We start from the raw sequence: 22,026 nt of genomic DNA on the forward strand, positions 1-22,026 counted from the left end.
ACTCAAAACAATACAGCAGTAAAGTAACACACTCATATGCCACTCACATGAACACACACACACACACACAGGCAGTAGAGCGAGAGGATCCTATGCTCTTTGTCTGTGAAATGTCAGGGTGGCTGTCTTCTCTTTCCTGAGCACAATGCACACCCATCCATTCAACAAACCACTTGTCCCATGTAGGGTTGCAATTTAATGTCTTTAGATTATGGGGAAACCCATGCCAACATGGGAAGAACATGCAAACTCCACATAGAAAGGCCACCTGGCTCAGCCAGAACTTAAACAAGTGACATTCTTGCAGTGAGGCATGTTTTCCAATGAGCCACCTCAAAAAGCGTATAAGCATCATAAAACTGACAAAAACAAATGATCTCATGCAAGCTAACACAAAGATACACACATATAAACCACAATATTAGCTGGAGACACTTCTCTGCTCATAAAGTGGTCATCTTACTGTAGTTAACACCCTTGGTCTTCCTTTATTTAAATTTTCACTTTCTCTCTCACATACACTGTAGGCTTACCTGGGCATCTGTACAACTTCTTAGCTTGCGATATATCTCCTTTGCTGAGTCTAGTTCTTTGGCCGATAGCAGGCCTGACGCCATTCTCATCACGAGAGGGAAGAATTGTGTCTAAAAACATTCCTCTATGGAAGAGAAAGACGAAAAGGAGAATGCTTAGAAAGTTGTGTATTAAATTACTGAGTGTGAAATTCCTTGTGTGTGACAGAAGTCTCACCTGGAGAAAGTGTTTCTGGCATAATGCATGATGCTGTCAAAATCATACGGCTCACCAAGAGAGTTGACGTCGCCTGGTTCCATCTTGATAAAGTTATACTCCTGACCTGGGTGCACACAGATACACTCATATTAAAACAGATGTTTAGGCTCACAGGCTCAACTGTGTGTTTAGGCTTGATATACTAACAGTTGAACTCTCAAATTGTTCTGTTCTGTCTGTATGAACAAATATTTGAAGCCAAGCACCATTTCTATTCTTGTGATAGCTGTGAATAATGCCTGTCACCACAGAGAGAGCGACTAGAATAAATACCAAAGATGGTGATCAGTAACACTGAAAATTCTTAACAAACAGTAAATGACACAATGTTATTTAAATGCAAGTCCAAAGCACAAATGTATTAATCAAATCTTAATTTAAATGGATAGTGTGTGCTTGCTTCACATGTGAGAACCAATGAGGTTTGTTCTCACCCATCAACAACCACGGTTGAGCTTCCGTGTTTACTATATTTGATGGGCTCTATGTATTTGCATTGATCAATGTTTAAATGCGAATAAAAGCCTTAATTAAATTTGTTTAGTTAAATCATTAAGTGATAATGTCTCTTCAGAAGACATGGATTAAACTGCTCGGTTCACATGGATTACTTTTACAATGTCTTGAAGCATGAAAATTTTGGTAGTGGAGAAAAATTATGAGAGCATATTAAAAATATCTTTGATTTTCTGCCACTGTGAAATGCAGCCATATTGAACAAGCGGTTACCTGGTAGGATGCAAAGACTTGAGTCATGAGTCACGTAGTACCTGGTTGGATGTTGTCTCGGATAATGGTCACATGATCGTCACGGTCAGGTCGAGTGTGCTCGTGCCAAAAGCCAATTACGTGCCCAAGTTCGTGAACGACAATGCCAAACTTGTCGCAGTTCTTCCCAATGGATATTGCCTGGGGTCCATTGCCACGACGACCGACGTAAGAGCAACACCTTGAGAACCAAAAAATAAAAAGTTAAATGTCTGAAGATCTCAATTAAATGTCAGCATTTTGCTTATGTCACAGGAGTGTCATAAAGTGCTACAATGAGTGTAATGAGGGGGTGATGGGAGGTGAGCTGGGATAACGCTTAGTTGTTTGGGGTAATGTAGTTTACAGTGGGGTGAGCAGGGGATAGTGTGAAATGATGAGAGCTGATTAATGGTGATTAGGGTGAGTTGAGGTTAGCTTTCAGATTCTTGCTGTGTTGTTTCCTTAACGACAAAGAAGCACACATTGTTCACCTCTGACTGAGTGCTACTGCAATGAATCACAGGAGAGACAAATAGGAACTAAAGAGAGACAGGTGGGTCCCAAAGTACATCCCATAAGACAGTCTAAAGCAGTGGTTTTGCTTCAGAAACCAGATTTTAAGTTGGACATCAAGTAGGGAATTTTGGCCACTACAGTACCAAAACTGTTTATTTTTCCCCCTGCTGTTTATTTTTTGATGCAATATTGTGAGAAAAAGAATTACAATATATATTTGATTGTGCCTGCACAGCGCTATTCAAGTTGCACTGAATTATGTGTGTTGCATTAAGCAGGGAGAATATTTGGCTGATTAAGGTGAATTGTTTCACTTGCTGGTGTTTGTATAAGCCTGCAAATCCGATTATTATTAACAGCAATATTGCCAGCAGCCTCACAACCCAGCTGACTGTGTGTGTGTGTGAGGTGTTATCAGCTATGTTAGTATATGCTGACCAGTTCTATATGCTGTTCTTTTTTATTCATTTTTTCCCAGTTGTTTTTCTGAATAACAATAGAATGTTGGCAAGAGAGATGTATTTATGCTGTATGAAAGTGAAGACTTAGTGTTCTACAATGTAGTAATATGATTTTTCCTTCAAGTAGATTTGGAAATATCGCAATTAAGAATTCTAGGCACACAAATGACCAAGCAAAGTTGTATTTAAAGTATGAAATACGGAATTCTAGATGATACACAAGTTGCTACATTGGAAGGTGTGTCATTTTGAAAACAATGATTTATAATATAGACAATATAATCTATAATCAGATCAGTGAATGGAAAGTAAGACAGTATTGAATGGTGTAAATTCACTCTTTTGTAACACTAACATTTAGTACATTTAGTATTGATAACAATATAAGTTTTACTTGGTTAATGTATTGTTTTGAATTCAGATGTAGTTATTATAGTTATATTTAGTTATTGTATTATGTTATAATGTACTAGTTATACTTCATATAATACGTAATTATAAAAAGAGTGATGTGCTTTGTCAACGCATGTATTTCCATACTTCTGCGAGCCCTACTTGCGCAGACATCACACGTCATCAGTGTGTTTCATGAAGTTATGCAGAGGCTATGCAAACAAACAGCAGCCACCTTTTACAGTTCCTCCTGAACCAAAACAACAAGCATATGCTGCTTTCACGCCATGCCGTAACCATAATTACAAGATGGCACCCCGTGACTTTCTACCCTGAGCTGTTCACATCCTCAGAATCGGATTTATGGATTTCTATGGCAATGCTATCAATGGCGAAATGAATCTGTGGTACAAGTCAGAGCTCTGTAAGTTGTTTACATTCATTATTGTAATGTTATGTTCTTTGAGACATGAGGTAATATAATGCAGTCTCTCTTGATGCTTTGCAGACTCTGCTCTGGCTATGCGCGTTCATGTGTTTTGGAGGAGGTGTGGCTTTGGGAAGCGCTCTGAAGGGAGGGGGTGGGATCTTATGCTTTCAAAGCTAGCTTGCTATTGCTAGCCTCTCCAAAATTGCCTACCCTACCTCCAAGATGCATAATTCGTGATACATTCATAAAGTGATCAGCACTACATTGGGAGAGGAGGGTCTCGATGAAATCATAACAAAATCTTAATAACAGGTGGAAACAGGGCCAAAGAAAGGTTAAACCTGTGAAGACAGAGTCCAAGGAATCCAGATAGAATCTCAATAGTCTACCATTTAGAATGTCTCAGACACACAAACAAAGCAGTAATCTCGATTCCAGTCGCTCACTATTTATAACTTGGATTAGAACACCTTAATCCCTCATTTCATAGCCATTGATAGTGTGGTGTAGACACACACACAGATATATATTCAAACTAATAAAAGGAAACAGACTAAAAAAAAAACACATTCATCAATCTACATCAAAAAAGAGAAAGGAATATTGAATATTGTTTATTTTCTGTAATGCTGCTTTGGAAGCATTTGTATTATAAAAAAAAAAGTGCTATACAAATAAATTCAACTGAGCATTTTTAACGAGTGACTTGCTTACAACCTACACACAGATATGCAACATACAAGTATCCAACCTTGTAAAATCTTGTCTTTATATTTAATCAAAATTTGTGCAAAGGAGTCAGTCATTAAGCCTGTCAAAACCTTCTCTACACAAACACAAACACATGGGCACAAGCTACATGCCAAATGCTTAAAAAGCACACACAGACACATAGAAGGTTAACGCTCAATGCTTGTGTTGGTCTGTCAGCAGGTTTATAGCTGAATGACGTCTGCTGATTATAAGAGATATGACTGCACTGAGATGGATAATATTATGTAATGCTCTCTCTACCTCTCTTGCCTCTGCTCTAATCTAGTCTTGTCCTTCTGTCAATGGTCATTCTGTCTATTTCTCTGTAATCTGTCTGGATCTACATCATTATTTCACCTCACCTTCCATCACCATCATTCCCACACAGACATTTTGCATCCATATCCATAACATTCATAGACGACAACACTTCTATTAGTGGTTAAAAACCTTCTTATCAGGTGTTGTGTCATTAAACAATGCTCCATGTGATCAAATAATCAGTTAAACGCAAAGTTTTCAGATATGAACAATTGCCAACAATATATTTATCTAGACTTATGTGATTTCCGTCTTCCCTTCTCTCTTTCTCTCTCTCTCTTCCTTGTTAACACACAGTTAGGATTCCATTCCTAAGAACAATGGATGGTTTGCTCACCGTGGTAACGGGAAAGGAAGGAAAGCCAGGCCGACTGTAGTCATCTCAGCCGACTCTCACTCCCTCGCTCTCGCAAACACACACATACCTTTGTTTTAAACACACATTACAGGATGCACTCATAACAATGAGAGCTGAGTATCTGAGCGTGTTCCTTAATGGCCACTGAGTTTCATGCAACCTTTCTTACTTTCAATACATGTAAACTACCAACAGCCTGTAGAAGTCCAGAATCAAAACTCTAAACTAGATTTCATACACTATCAAAGTGCCGGTGCTGGAGCTGGTAGCCAACCTTGTAGTGTTTCATACATTTAATAAAATATGGTTTAGAGCTCTACACTGGTTTCTAAACCGTGCCAGTTTAAAACCAGGAACTTTAAAGTCGGCATGAAATGAAAATTCACTCTATCTATTTTTGAAATGCATTTTTTTTTACGAAAAAATCTTCCATGCAGGTTTAATTTAAAAAAAAAATGTTGATCTTGTATTCTATTAAAATACATATTGATCTTCCAGTAAAATGTTAGACTTCTCTCTGGTGACGTATGCCGGATTTCTCCAGTCATTTAGTCCACTTAAACTATGGCTGGCCGATATGGCCAAAAATATCATGATAGAATTTTTCATATCAGTCGATATCGATAATTATCATGATAAATGTTACATCTTTATTTCTTTCAAGATTACAGACAGATTTTTGATCCTGAGTTAAAGTTGTAGAAACCAGACAATTAATTGTGGTTTTATCATCAGAACATGACAAGCACTTGCCAAACAGGTGAACATTTCACAAATGAATATTACATGTTTAGTCTCTTAAGGTCCTTGCACACTGAGTCCGAAATTTTCATATCCATTTTTTGTATTTGTCATCCTAAAAATCAGAAACCTTGCACGCTGAGTCCGATGCTTATTAATTAATCCATTGCAAAAAATTTGCAAAACAATACAAAATCTTGAAAGTCTTCAAGCAGTGAGGATGATTTTGTTGTCCTCTCTCTTCTTAAAAAGAGAAAAAGAAAGAGGAAATATTAGGTCCTCTAATATATTGGGTATATTGGGAAATATTGGTTCCTTAAATTAGTTTAAATCATGAATTATTTGATTTGTGGTTGGTATAGGAGAACTCTGCAGCGAAATGGAACTTTTCTCACTGGATCTCACAGCGCTGTTTAGTGGCCGTGTGATTGAGACAGTAAGCGAGTAAGTGTATTCGCTCTAAGCTCACGCTGCGGTGTGATTTGTGCCGAGCTAATAAATGTACCGTGTGGTGCACGATGCAAACGAGCAGCTCTGATTTGTTCCGCTTTTGGCGTGTTTAATGTTTCTTATACTAAACAGAAATAGCAGTGCTTATCAGTCAGGCAAATTGGTACTGGCACCAGTGCGATGGTTTGCAACACATGCACAGCATTATTTGCCCAGTGAATAAACATTATATCAAACAGTTATCGAACTTTTGTTATAATTTTACCTCTCCCCATTTTTATAGTCATCTGCAAGCTCACATTCAGATCTTTCTCCATCCAATCAACAACCGATGAATAGAACCAAGTCCCAGCTCTACATTTTTTTCTTTTTCGATAATCCGTCTCAGACGTGCGACACAATACGAAGAAAAGATGTCACTACTTCCATTACATCACAACTTTAAAGTGAAGGTTTTCAAAACAACAACTTTGTCTAGCTGATGACATTCAAATCTATTTTACACAAATTCTAAAATAATTAACAAAGCTGTAAACACTAGAATCACCCAAATGCGGTAATGTGTTCAGTTGACAGACATTCTGTTGAGACATTCTATAAGTCTCACTGCATAAAATTTAATGATTTAATTTGTATCAAATGTATAAATTGATTAATTATGACTTTTGATCATTAAATCAAATATAGCTTCTAGCTTGTGATGTCAAAAAATGTTGAATTAAATTACTTTCAATGTAAATTTTTCTGGATGTTTAATTGTGCAAAGGTTATGTAGCATCATTATCATTTGGTTCTAAAATCAGTGGAAACGCAGGCTGGTATTATGAATGTATTATGATTATAGTGAATGCTGAAACACAAACCCGCAGGGTCTGTAGGTGAAGACGATGTAGCTCTCCTCGTCAGTTTTCTCAATGAAGGTCACACACGTCTGTTTCTCCCAGTGTCTCATTGCTTGTTTTAACATGGCCCTCTGACTTCCTGAGAAACACATACAGAAATCATTTGTAAATCACACATTCATATGTTGATGTCAAACACACACATACACACAGGTCCCCTTACCGGTAAAGTTGCCTCCTATGACGTAAGGGATGACTCCTCCAGGCCAGATCTTCTCAGCTCGGGATGTGGCAGCACGTGGTACTCGAGATTTCACACCTCTGCCGCTGTTTACACTCCTTCCTCCAGCCTTGGAGCTGGAAACATCTTTACTGCTGTTCACTGGCCATGACTCTGCACCATAGAGAAGAGTAGATAGAATGATAGAAAACACCTTACAGTAGGTTTGTGTACTTTTGTGTCCATTCCAGAAATGAAATATGGAATACGTGGGTTCTTCTTAATTGATTCTAACACTACTGAATAAAATAAGCAGATCCAAATTAATTTTCTTATTTCATTAAAAATAATATACAGTAGTCAACATTTGAAGTGGATCAAAACCTTTCACCTAAAACCTTTTTCTTAGAACAACTTAGTTCTTAGGACAACTTTAATGAACTTTTTTGATCCACTTCAAATGTTGACTACTGTATGTGATATACAACTTGTTTTTAAATATATAAAAATGCTAAATTAAATTTCTGTTTTTTTGCATCACTACACAGACGCTGAAAGCACCCTCTTGTGCCTTTTTTACTAACCCATTGCTTTCAAATAGAAGCCTTTGCTGTTAATAGAATGACTCGCATCAATAAATTTTTTATCTTAAATATAGTTTCTCAGAACATCTTTATAAATTGGCATGACATTGATTCATTTCATTTGAATTTATTATATATATTTTTACATTTATATTTTTACCCTAAACCTGACCATTTCTAAACCATATAAAAATTGCTTTTTGAGTAGCGCTCCAACACACTGAGAGTTCCCGCCTGTGGTCCTCTCCGATCCCACCCCTTTGCTTTCTACTGTGTATTATATGAATAAAGGTCAAAACGACATCTAAATTATTGTGACTGTACTTTTATCTGGCTGTTAGGTGTTTTATATTGTTTTATATCTAGAAATTGTTTAGGAGTAGGTTTCAATTTATACACTAGCTATATACTGTATGTAAGTATGTGTTGAAAATCATAATGATGTCACGACATATGTCACGGTGAAAAAATTATACCCCAATATATAATTTTCATAAAGACAAAATTCCCATGCCCTTCCCATTCCCATGGAGGTTTGACATGAAAGGTTGAGTGATATGAAATCCGATTCTTATCCCCAAACTGCTCCTTTTGGACAGTTTGTTTCAATGAACCGGTTAAAAAAATAGAATCACCAGTTTGTTTATGTGATCACGTGATGACGTCACATATATGCAATTCTATTATTAAAGCACCCAATAATGATGTGAAATGTGGATGTTTAACATGTCTAAAGCATATAAAATGAATAAACTAGTCTTAATCAACTCACCTTTTTACATAAACCACAAAAAAAACTTTGATTGGTCCATACGCAGCCCCGGACATGACATGCAGGAAAAAATAGTAGGCTAAAGCGTGCGCACGATTTAGTAAATCGAGGGAACGAATTAGTATATTGAAGGAACGAATTAGTAAATCGTGCGCACGATTTATTTATTTTTCTTGCATGTCATGTGCGGGGCTCCATAGGTTCATGCATGCTTGTTGTATCAGCAGCTCATCGGTTCTTCGCGGACATGTCAGAGTCTGAACACTTTCCTCAGTTCAGTGTACTGGTGAACTATTGTAACCTTTAACTGACTCTTGACTCGAGAGAGAACTGCTATCAGTGTACTGCTGTTGACTCGAGAACTACTGCCATCGGATCACTGTTATATTTCCAATTCATTTTATTTGTTATACTTTATGCTTTAGAAACATATATTTTGCCCCCTTTATGATACACTTGGCAGACGGTCCTCAGCTCAGTGTACAGTTGGACTAACAGGCATACAATCTAAAGGTCTTACTGATGGTGCTGTAGGGTAAATAGGACAAAAAAAGTTCCAGTGTTTCATTTGTTTATGTATAAAGGGTGAACTTACCAAAACCTAACCGTCGTATTCTGTCCAGCAACAGATATAACGAACCTCTCTTCTTACTGGGATTATGCTCTCCTAGACCACCTGAGAAAAAGAAACATACAAGAGAGTTATTTGAAGAATGCTGTGAGAGGGATATCATAATGTTATGAGAACATTGTGTGAGTGTTGTTGTTAAGCACTGAGTAAATGCTGCTGCTTATGCTGCCTTCACATGCTATCGGAATTATCGTAAATATGATAATTAACCCATATTTACCACTGGGAATATCTGGGATAATTTTGATACCGAAGTTCCCGAGTTGGGCAGGCCATAATCCTTAAACATGGCGGAGAAGAGAATGATTGCTGCTGTGACTGGTGTTCTTTATTTGCTTTTTTCACATTGCCTTGTCTTGATGTTAAAGTAGTGCATATTTACATGAATAATCATTTGAAGCATATTATATGTTTTATACACAGCAAAAATAGCCTGTATTTGACATTTGTATTTGAAATTCCAGAACTGTCGGCAAGCTAACTATCTAGGTACTGTGGTGAAGTTTATGGTTGTCAATGAATGGGACGCTAATTGTAATTTTGGCTTTAATAAGATTTTCCCAATAAATAGACAAGAATAATCCTGGTGTCGCCATGATTCCTGTTCTTTCCAATAACAAAACACCTGAATGCAATAAGCTTGTAATCACTACTTCAGAAGTAGGAAGTAGGAAATTTCCAATAGCAAATTGCATTAGTGCCATTATAATGTTACATGAATGCTGTCAGTTATCTGAGAAACTTCCATCACTGGCTGTCTGCCATTATCACACCTATTTTATCCATTTATCCTCACCTCTCCTCATTCCCTATTCACCATCCTCTTCTCCTTCATTCAACATCTCACCTACTCCTGTCTTTCACTCCCAGGGTTCTCACTGAACATTTCTATTCACACATCTCTGTTCCTCTGCTATCTTCCTTTTGCATTTATCCTCTCTCTCTCTCTCTCTGGAATTTCTCTGATGCTAACAGGAAAGTGAGGAACAAACAAAACTCTAAATCCAAGACACAGGAAAAGTCTGAGCTCTGGGATTAATTTGCACACAATCTCACACACATTACACTAGCAGGTATACAAGTGTGTGCTGTTGTCTACATGACAGTATCCTGATGAATCTGGAAATATCCAAGGAAGACCTGTCCTGACTGGTTTAAACATGCATTAGTTCTTCTGCTATTCATGGTCCTGATGCAGTTTGCCCTTTTGCCCCGGTGGCACATCCTGTAACAACCCCAGTCAGAACGGAAACGCAAAGCTGAATCCTTATCGTCTTTTTGGTCTCGCTTCCGTCTTTGTGCTGCCAAAGACTCAGATGATGATAAAGGTGATGTTGCTGACAATGCCGCTACCAGCAAGGTAGAGTTCTCTTAGTTGGCTGTTAGTCTGTGAGTAGTCATTACTCATACCAATGATTGTATCCTGTTTTAGACACACTGACAGTTTACCTTAGCAATATGCCATTGGGAAAGATGCACACACACACACACACACACACACACACACACATTTTGACTGGTCAGTTTAGATAACAGCAAGGAAGGATTTTGTTAACAATGTTTATTCTAACTTACAAAAAACAAACATTTGCACACACACACACTTCTGCACTTTTCCCATTACATAAGGAGTAAAAGACAAAGGCTTCGCTATGCAAACACACACACACACACACACACCGTTGTTTGCTGATGGTGCAGTGGAGTTGAGACAGGAGCATTTATCAAGTCTAATCACTTGAAGCTATAAACTCCCAATATCCCTACACATTCTTCAACTTCAATATGACTTTAATGACTTTAAATCACCCACAGCCCACAACGCAATCATGGACATCTATTCCATCCTCATGACAGCTCAATATCTCAGAATGATCAAGACATTATCTCGTTTCCACCAAGCGGTACAGGACAGTTCAGTACAGTTCAGTATGATTCGGGATGGTAAACTCTGATCTGGCTTGCCTTTCCACTGCCAACAGTACCCTTACTTGATAGGCGTGGTGTATGTTGGAAAGTAGTGATTGCTGTCATTCTTTGCAAAGAAGAAAGCGACACAGTAAACAACAATGAAGGACATACAGCAGATCTTGTTCTTGCTTTTCAGCATGCGGCTGTTTGTCACAAAAAAAATGGTATTGTGTTTCAACTTTATTTAAAAAATTGCATTTTTCCCATTTGGCAACATTCCTCTTGTAGCATGTGCAAGTGACGATTCTCTGTCAACTAATCAATGCTCTGCAGTAAGTCTAGCTCCACCCTTTAGTACTGGACTATTGGAAGGGTCCCAAAAAAAGTGGTATGGTTTGGAATTCGAGTACCATTCAAAACTTCAAAACAATGGAAACGGCAAAAAATTACTGTACCGCTCAGTGGAAACGAGGCATGTAATACATAATCCACAGAGGCTACTGTGTGTGCCTGTTTCTCTGTGTCACCCTGCAGTTGAAACTGCACAGAGGCCAGTGCTAGAATTTAATGCCTGGAGGAAGGTCTGACTTCAAACATGACATCAGGATGAAAAGAGAACATGAGTGGCTTCAAGGACTGAGTCAAACAGAAGCTCAAACCTTGAACTTGACTGTAGAAAGAGTCATTGTTGTTGTTCTGCACCAGAAACAATCCACAACCCTTAGCAGCTGCTGACTGCAGCTTTAACCTTGTCTACTGTACATCTGCTACTGAACTCAGCTGAAAAAACATGTGCATTAGAATCCTAAACTAAACTGAGGACGTCTCAGTCAGTTGCGAACTCAGTAAGGACTCTTTTACTGAATGAGTCAGATTCAAACTGCTAAATTACAGGAGAGTTTGAGGCTGTTTCACAAAACTGGTAGTAATTTGTTCGCCATTGTTGGGGGTAATCCATTACAGGTAACTTGAGTTACGTAATCAGATTACTTTTTCAAGTAACTAGTAAAGTAACGCATTACTTTTTTAATTTACAACAAAATATCTAAGTTACTTTTTCAAATAAGTAACTCAAGTTACTTTTTCACATTTATTCACTGACAGCTCTCCTGTCCCCATGTTGAGAGAAATAAAGTGCAGAGGTTTTGTAAGCGTTGTGTGAACATGATGGTTATTGTAGTTCTAGACTAAATGTGAACATGCATTTACTCATCTCACTTGCATGAAAACATTTATTATTCCTCAAAATGAATAAAAACAGAGAAATGCAATCTCAAAATTTACACAAACGTGTAATAATTAACTACATTAAATTACACAAATATTCTTTATGTATTTAATCTCACTTTATTTACCAATGTCTTTGCTGCTGACCGTCAATGATCTAATTCAACCATACTAATAAGCAAAAATTACTTTAAATTAGATTTAGAAACAAGAGTGTTGAACTTCCTTCTCCTGTATCCTATTCTTCTTTAATCCAGAATGGCAGCACAGCTGAAAGGTTTGTTTGAGCTGCGCCCTCTACTGTACAGGTGTAAATATGCATTTCCTTCAGCCTGAGGCTTATTCATTTCATTTTTGGTTTGAAAGGTGTGAAAACAAACAAGCAAGCCCAGCCCAAGTGAGAAAAAGTAACGCAAAAGTAATATAATGCATTACTTTTCATAAAAAGTAACTAAGTAACTAAAATTAGTTACTTTTTAGGGAGTGACGCAATATTGTAATGCATTACTTTTAAAAGTAACTTCTCCTAACGCTGTTGTTCGCAAGTTGGCCATTTTGACTACTGTCGATAAGTGGAGTCTGGAGCCCTGTGATATCTAATGTGTCTTACCAGATGTGTGTCCCTGTCTACCATGTGACTGCTGCGAAAGCTCTATCGTCCCATCGATCTGAAACATTTTCAAGTCCTCTTCATCCAAGGCGATATCTCCCCAAAATACAGCTGGAAAAAAGAAACAGAGAAGGATATTATTAGAGGACACAAACACACACTCTGGCAGCATCATTGATTGATGGTCTAAGTGCTGGCAGACATGACTAAGACTCAGATCAACGCAGCTTGAGCTATTGACTGATGCTAATTTAAGGTTTGCTGCATATGCAATCGATTGACAAGTTAACATGAGAGGAAACATCGAGTTGTCTTGGGTTGCCCTTCGCTCTCGCACCCTCAGATGCTGAATAAAAATTGCCAGGCGGATGTTCCAACATTCCTAATGTTCAGCTACAGTCATGATATCATATATCCCTAAATTAGCCTGTCGCCAAGGAGTTCATAGAGATGGCCATGAGAAAGGAGATAATATTGGGAACTACGCCATTTGTGTGTGCGAGTAGTTTTGGCAGGCTATTCACTCCTCAACCTTGATATAAAACAATAAACAATGAGGAACATGCTTTAAGCTATCTTGATTGTTCCATATTGCAATAAACTTTGCCCTTGTGCATGCATGCATGTGTGTGAGTGTCCATATGCGTATGTACACGTAACGGTGAACTGCACTATTGTTTGTGATTGTATGCGCACGTGTGTATACAAGCATCCATCCCTCCCCCATCAATTCCTTGGAGACATTGTTCAGCATGAATCCATGATTGTGCTGCATATCACATCCATATAAAGCTGGAGTCTCCTGTGGATCACACCCTTCACAGAGAACTAATATTAGCACTGATCTAACCCCACTTCACTTATCTGTGGGACTCTCTAATACAGTCTAAAACTCTTTCACTGCACCTTAAATTAAATTTTAAAAAAATATATTTTTTTATAAATGTAAATATAATTTTAAAAAAGTTTATATTTACATTTATAATTTTTAGATTACATAATACTTATTTTAAAATGATTTTGTACATTTTAAAAAATATTTTAAAAATATGATTAATTATTGTACATTTTTCACACATTTAAATGTAATTTCTTTTAATCAAATGCTAAGTTTTACTTGCTTATAATTTTTATATTCCAAAAAAAGCATATTTATATTTTATATTTAAAGAATTGCAAAGTTGACTTTTTACAGTAAATCACTATGTGGTCTTGAATGGTTTCTTCCACATTACACAGTCATTTATCCATCAGTACAAGTATACACATCTAGCCCCCACAGACAGATATGCATATTTCAGTTTCTGCGGAATAATTTTATATTTAAGAGCTGACATAAGGTCTCTCTGCAGTTTTCATAACAGCCTTGACAGTGAGACAAGACAGCGTAAAATATGTCTCCAGGTTAAGGCAAAGTGCCTTCGACTTGACCGCAGAGGAAAAGGCTTTGTGTTGAATTGTACATTGATTCTGCAAGTCTGGGAGTGAAGCCCAGTAATGCCTCAGCAATCATGTATTCGTTTAACGTCAATGAGTCTTTGACTGCACATCTTAACTTAGCACCGGTCAATAACTTCAGCCGCGATGATCGATTAACACAGAGCAGAGGCTATACTATACATATAGAGGCTAACACGTGACCATCACAGTCACATGGGATTGTTAATTGTAGTGTCTCTTTCATTGAAAGTTAAATGTTAAAAGTCAAATCAAACTGACAGTTTAACAGCTTTACATCTGCTCAAATGGGAACAAAGTGTCATCTGGAGGGGGGATAGGTTTTGGCCAATATGAAATGATAATCTGAGTTCCAAGGATATTGTAGTGCGGTGGGAGGTGTGTTTTAATCTGGGTGCAGTGATATCCGCAGATAAAATTGTGTATTAAAATGGGAGATTATCCTGGAGGTCACACTACAGTTCCAAATGAGATACTCCAGGTTATCCTGGAAAAGTCCAAGTCATTCTTTCTGTTTCCTATGAATGATTTAAGAGTTGGAGGAGAGCTGTAACTAACTGTGCATCCACTTTGAGTACTTGTCTCAGCAAGTACATAGAGACTATGAGAAATATTTTTGCATTGCAAATATTACCAAAAGTGAAAGCTTAAAAGCTCTGTTTCAAAATCTACATAAACAGCATTTTTAGGCATTATAAGCGGTGCTCTTCACAAAATGCAGAATAATTATCAATCCATAATTGTGGATAAAGCAAGAAAAAGGTTGATTATAAATATACTTACATTTAATTGGATAAAAATAATTCAATCTAATTAAAATTGTTTTATTTTATATTATATTTATGCGCTACACTAAAATAAAACTGGAAAAAAACTGTGTAGGATTTGCTTTGAAAAAGTTTTCACTCAGAAATTGCTAGTAAACTGCACAAGGAAACAACAAGTAACACATTTAATTAAATTCTAAAGACTAAAATAGTATTTACCTGTTTAATATACTTCGAATATTTCTTGTAAAATATACAATAATCTTTAAGAACTTCGAAAAATCATTTCACAGTATTTTTTTTATGTATATCATCTTATAACATGCTAACTTCAACCAACGTTAGGATCAACTGTAAGTTTTTAAATGCAAAAAAAAAACCAAAAAAACAGGCTGTGTGTGAATGGCTCCTTAGAAGGCAACTGTCTACGATATCAAGACAGCTCATTAGGCTCTAGAACAGAGCTGGAGACTGTATGCTTGAATGAAGAATGGCCACTGATCATCTTCTCTTGTAGTCAATCCCTTCAGTTTGACAGACTGTTTTTATGTTCACAGTGACAGCAGATGTTGTGGAGAATCCTGGAGGGAGGCACTGATGAACACACACTACGGGCTCAGAAAGTCTAACCATATGTTGACGCTTCATTACTGTGATGTCAGTTTAATACCAAGAATCATCCTCCCTCCTTAAACCCACAGAAATACACAGCTGAGACTGATGAATGAGTATCATGGGAGCTGAAGGATGAGTGGGGTGTTTCTGTTTGTCAGTGACACGCGTAACTAAAGACATCTGCGCCACATGTCAGAGAGACATGACGCAAAGCATTTTGGGTGACAGCCCAAAAAGCATTACTGTGAGCTTGATCACAGGAAGAATAAGGGACAGACAGACACACTCAAACAAAAACACATATGCATCCAAACACAATTCCAATAACTGTTTGATGTCACCTTTGCATCCTTACAATGATAGGGTGCTTTCACATTAGCACTCTTGGTGCGCACCCGTTTGACTTCAGAGTTCGGTACGTTTGCATGATGTGAACGCTGTCTCCTGAACTCAGGTGTGCACCCGCAAACCGTACCAGAGTCCGCTTAAAAAGGGTGGTTTGGGGTACGATTCAAGTGAACTCCGGTATGGTTCGCTGCTGATATGAGCGTAAACGTACCAAATTGCGGAAGTAAGCCGTTATTAATGGCGTATTATTTGATAAAAATGTGTGTTTGTGCGTGTGTTTGTGTTTCACTCACATTCCTGACGAGCGTGACTGACGTGCTGCAAGCAGAGAGCTGCATAACGATATCTCATTTCTGCTCGCTGACACCATAGTCTATGGCTGACACCTTCAGCGTTCTACATTCGCGGCAGACAGACGCAAGCAAGTGCCGTTATGTACTGAAGCTTTGGAAACCAACGTTTCAAAAACAAAAATATTAAAAGTGAGGAGAGCAACTTTATGCATTTTGCCACCTTCTCCTGCACCGTCGTTACTAAGCAACGAGGTAAACAGCTGCTGGTTTGATGACGCAAGCGAACCGCGTTTCGGACCCAAATAATATAATATGAACACAGTCCAGTGGGGGCAGGGGGAGCAATTGAACTCGGGTTCGATCCAGGCAATCGAACCAAGTGTGAAAGCACCCTTAAAAACAGATATCTTGTTTTTAATCACACAAGTGGCCAGAACAATGACAATTCACTGGATATACATGACACCCGACTAACTGAAAAAACTATATTTTAAACGATTTTCTGAGGTCCTGAGATTAAACTCAACCACACTTGAAAATGTTTTGGATCCCACTGCTCAAGAGATTCAGGCTGAGCTACAGTATAAGCATCAAGGGCCCATTTACACCTAGTATTAAAATCTGTCTCTGTCAATCTGTGATGAGATCACAAGTGGTCAGCTGAGACACATTGCAGTTAACACCTGACAGCAACATGCATCTCAAATGTGTCTCCTGTGATTGGAGGGACGGGTCTCTAAATTTGAGACTTCATTAATCACTCACTATATCAGTGTGTTACTGCATGTTTATAGGGTGCAAAAAAGACATAATAGCACACTTGTGTCCAAATATATATTTATGCAAAAACATTGTGCAATGCAATGGCCAAAGATGTCTATGTATGGCAGTGGTGCTTTAAAGTGTATCAATTTAAAGATGCAGGTTCTGTTAAGTCTTATGCATGTAGTAGGGTTGTCACAGTACCAAAATTTCAGAAGTTGTTAACAATACCAGTAACTTATCATGGTTCTCTCCACCAATTTTGATACCAGAGCAAAAACTGTTGAATTAAGTACTTTAAAATTTTGTCCTGTTTTGCCTTGTCTGTTGGTGATCACTGTCAAACATTGCAGTTTCCAATTCAATCACGCATTAAAATACAGTTGTCAAGTTCAGAAACTTTGCAGTGTACTTAGCAGCATGAAAAACTAAACTTGCATTGAGATTGTGAATGGGTAATAAACAGAAAGCAAGAGAAGAGCCCTCCTTTTATAATCACTAAAGCTGTCAATCTCTAAAGTGCAAGCTCAATGAATTCTGCTCTCTCTGGAAAACTCCTGTTATGATAAAAATTAAAGGTCCCGTTCTTCGTGATCCCATGTTTCAAACTTTAGTTAGTGTGTAATGTTGTTGTTAGAGTATAAATAAAATCTGTAAAATTTTAAAGCTCAAAGTTCAATGCCAAGCGAGATATTTTATTTAACAGAAGTCGCCTACATCGAACGGCCAGTTTGGACTACATCCCTCTATTTCCTTCTTTAATGACGTCACTAACTAACCTCCGCCCACAGGAATACACAAGAGTTGCGTTTGTAGAGTGTGTTTGTCGCCATGTCGTCGAAACGCTGTTATTTTCATCCCGCAGTCCAATCACCGGGTCTGATTCCGGCTCAAATTGATAGGGTAAAATTAAAGACATGTTTACAATAACACTGAGCGCGTGCATCTCCAAGTTATGGTAAGAGGCGTGACCTTTCCGGGCAAGGAGCGCTAAGCTGCTGTCGAATCACAACACAGGAACCGCTGGCACAATCAGAACTCGTTACGTATTTCTGAAGGAGGGACTTCATAGAACAAGGAAGTCATCAGCCCGTTTTTATGACAGTGGAAACAGCGGTATACAGATAAATAAATTATGTGAAAAATACTGTGTTTTTTTACACGCGAAACATGAACACATGTTATATTGCACACTATAAACACAATCAAAGCTTCAAAAAACCACGAAAAATGGGACCTTTAAAGTAAAAATAAAAATTGAGCAAAACCTTTTGATTAACTTACTGACTAGCACCTCTGATAGGCCATTGCATTCATGCATTCAACAGATATGAGTGTGATTGGCTAGAAAGGCTACAGTGCACAAAACATGCTGTAAATATAAACCTGTGACGCTCAGAGAGCGCTCAAATAAACAGGAACAAGGGCGTTTGAAAGCAGCGTCTATCAGCGGGTACCATACATACCCAGTATTCTGTACTACCAGTACTGCAAAAATACCGTCACCTTTTTATTTTAGTACCGACCGGTACCAGTAGTACTGGTACATTTGACAATTACTACATAGCCCTTTTAATTCCTTCAATGGACAAAATCAATCTTGCAACCGCAATTACTTAACCACGCCCACCACTTTTTAGGTGTGGGTACTTATCTATGTATCTATGTCTACCAAACAAAATGACACTGATGAACCTGATGAATTTATTATTGAATATACCTGATGAATTTATAATTTATTATTGCACAAGCTTTTGTATCAGGTTGTGATGTTGAAACACTAAATATGAGCCTATGAACAATAGGGAATGAGAAAATGGGGAAATCTGACATCCAGCCAGCATGTCATAAATACTGACATTAAAGAACAATTTTTAACAGACACTTTCTGCACTTTCTGTGTTTGTGTGTGTACAGGTTTATATTACATTGTGGGGACCAAATGGTACCCACAAGGATAGTAAAACCTGAAATCACCTACATTGTGGGGACCAGCCAGCAGTCCCCATGGGGGAAATGGATTAATAAACATAATAAATTAAGAAAATGTAAAAATGCAGAGAGTTTTCTTAGATGGGTAGGTTTAGGGGTAGGGTTAGTGTAGGGGGATAAAATATACAGTTTGTACAGTATAGAAAACCATTACGTCTATGGAGAGTCCCTACATAGATAGTGAACCAGTGTGTGTTTCTGTCAATGTCATATAGAATGACAAACACTATTTAAATCAATAATTCACTTTTCTAAAAACATCCACCATACTGTATTCTACTATTCCTTTTCTTTCTGCAAATGTAGAGATTTTAGCTTAGTTGTTCATGCGGTCTACCAAGATTCTGATCCAGTGGTTGCATTTTTTCGAGATTACTGGCTGGTTTTACGAACAGAAGGTACCAACACCTTTTTACCATAATGTTGCCAAAAGAAGAAGATTTGTATGTCACATTCAGTTCAGTAAGTTTCATGGTCAAAATGGCGAATAACAACAAAGCTTATAAGTGCAGCAATTTGATTTAATATTTGCATATTCTTAAGCCAATATATATCTGTATTTATCAATGACTACTTGTGATTGTCCAAAACTGATGTGAATACTGATCTGTGAGAGACCACTTAAACAACAGCAATCACTGTCATCACACTCTCTGTCAGCCAGACAAACTTCAGTCAGAGCCACTGTCGGAGTATCAAAGTACCTTTTCACACGTCAGGATGTTTAAAGCCGTAATTGTTTAATTAACGAAACACATTCTAGGAGGAAGTGTGTGGCTCGCTGACTCATGTTTCCCCGCTCCAAAACAAACAGTCCATGGTGAAACAGAGTGCTGACGCTGGAATTTTTGGGAATTTTCGGAAGCTGGCTGTCCGGCCAGAGTGCTCCTGGAAAATCCTCTTTTATTAAACACGACTCCACTGACCATCTCCATTTCACACATATACAAATCTACTCTGGTTATGACAAGCTGATTTCAGAGAAAAGTTTAAGTAAATGCAGTCAAAGAGCCAAGAGCAGTCTGATGAGGTCTTGAAAGCTTTGAATTTTAATGTGAGTGTGTCCAGACATGTGAAGGCAGGCTGATATCATGTGTGATGTGCTTTACATTCAAGTAATAATCAGTCAATTTGTCAGTGTATAATCAAATTCAGTATATTTGTCCACACAACTCTCTATATAAATTTTTGCATTGCAGATGCACAAACAATACAACTGCAAGTGAAAGTTTTTTTTCCTTGTCACTCTCTCTGTTTTGCTGTGTGCACAGTTTTATGACAAAAACCCTCATTTGTAAAGGGCATGAATGAAGGTGCATGTGTGTGTATGAGAGAGAGAGAGAGGGAGAGATTCTTCTCAAGCTAAGTGGCAGGATGCAGGCTACCAGGAAGAGATAAGTGCCTGAATGAAGTGGGCTCCCACATTCGTCACACACACGCGCACATACACACACAGTGAGGGAAATCAGCGTACAAAGAGATGGAAATGTGTTTAGTGCACTCTAATGGCATGAGATAAGCACACGGCCAAATATTCACATTCTGTTTTCCCAAGAACAACAGCAGCAAGATGATCAACCACATAGAGTCATTTCCACCGTACATACACACACATACAAGGTCATACGCAATATGTAAACAGATGAATCTGACACGTATGCAGAGGTGGGATTTCACCCAGCTGCACCATGTACTGTAATATGAAAAAATCACAGATACATAGACTAAAAGATTAAATAAAAGACCAGACTACTGTCAGACTGACATGAGAACCTCCTGCACATTAATCTGACCAGCTGTTCCAGTAGTACAGTGATTAATTTTAAAGGGGTAATTCACCCAAAAATGAAATTTCTGTCATTAAGTACTCACCCTCATGTCACACCAAACCCGTAAAACCTTCATTCATCTTCGGACCACGAATTAAGATCTTTTTGATTAAATCCAAGACGTTTTTTTTATCCCCCATAGAAAACAACGCAATTACCATCATTCAAGGTCCAGAACAGTAGTAAAGACATTGTTAAAATAGTCAACATGACTACAGTGGTTCGACCTTAATGTTATGAAGTGTCAAAAATACATTTTGTGCACAAAAAACAAAACAAAAAAACAACTAATTCAACAAATTCTTCTCTCCCCTGTCAACTCTCCTGTTTACGTTCAGCACTTCCAGGTTCTACATCAGAACAACGGCTCAGTATTGGTCGGCTCCTGTGTCAGCATCACACGCATGTGTCGTGCTTCTCACGTGAACAGCGTCGGCCAATACTGAGTCAGCGTTCTGATGCAGAATTTTTTGAATAAAGTCGTTATTTTTGTTTTGCTTTTGTGCACAAAAGTATTATCGTCGCTTCATAACATTAAGATTGAACCACTGCAGTCACATTGACTATTTTAACGATGTCTTTACTACTTTTCTGGACCTTGAATGATGGTAATTATGTAGCTTTCGATGGGGGATAAAAAAATCTTTACTTTATTTAAAGTACTTAATGACAGAAATTTAATTTTTGGGTGAACTAACCCAAGCACCAAATGTGGATAAAAATTGGCTTTGGTTAGTAAATGAAACAGTGTTACTCAAAGTGGTTTTATAAGGGGTTACACTGTAATAAGCTGACTTGAAAAATGGTATGATGATACTTGGTCATGTCAAGACAAATATCTTTGTATAGCACTCTTCATAATACACATAGTTTCAAATCAACTTTACAAAAAATCATGATGTTAATGTTTATAATATCTTAATGTCTTCATGCCACATTAAGCAGATTAGAGCTGGGCGATAATACAGTTTAAGTTTTTTAAACAATACAAGCAATCAAGCAGTTGAGATATGCTATAAAGTATATATCACCCTATATGTGAGTATGTATGCAGATAAAGTTGAACATACATGTCAGAGAGGTGAGAGAATCAAATTAAAGACATACAACGGTCTCCTAAGGAAATCATCATCTGTTATGATGTGCATCTTTTAACATCTTTTACCTCAGTTAAAAAGTCTAGGATTGGATGCCTATTTT

The 22,026-nt window shown here is 37.7% G+C and overlaps 1 protein-coding gene across 1 annotated transcript in view; it reads right to left on the minus strand.

Annotated features, from left to right (window-relative positions):
• The window catches only part of tll1 (tolloid-like 1), a 44,909-nt gene that overhangs the window by 18,431 nt on the left and 4,452 nt on the right, over positions 1–22,026 (minus strand). The window contains exons 2-8 of the mRNA XM_048197592.1: positions 12,763–12,873; positions 8,979–9,059; positions 7,031–7,201; positions 6,829–6,946; positions 1,563–1,741; positions 751–856; positions 534–658 (exon numbers count right to left, since the gene is read on the minus strand). Coding sequence (XP_048053549.1) covers positions 534–658; positions 751–856; positions 1,563–1,741; positions 6,829–6,946; positions 7,031–7,201; positions 8,979–9,059; positions 12,763–12,873 — 891 coding nt within the window. The remainder of the gene's footprint in view (positions 1–533; positions 659–750; positions 857–1,562; positions 1,742–6,828; positions 6,947–7,030; positions 7,202–8,978; positions 9,060–12,762; positions 12,874–22,026) is intronic.

Source organism: Megalobrama amblycephala, linkage group LG7, assembly GCF_018812025.1.
Source record: "Megalobrama amblycephala isolate DHTTF-2021 linkage group LG7, ASM1881202v1, whole genome shotgun sequence".
Classification (NCBI taxonomy): Eukaryota; Metazoa; Chordata; class Actinopteri; order Cypriniformes; family Xenocyprididae; genus Megalobrama; species Megalobrama amblycephala.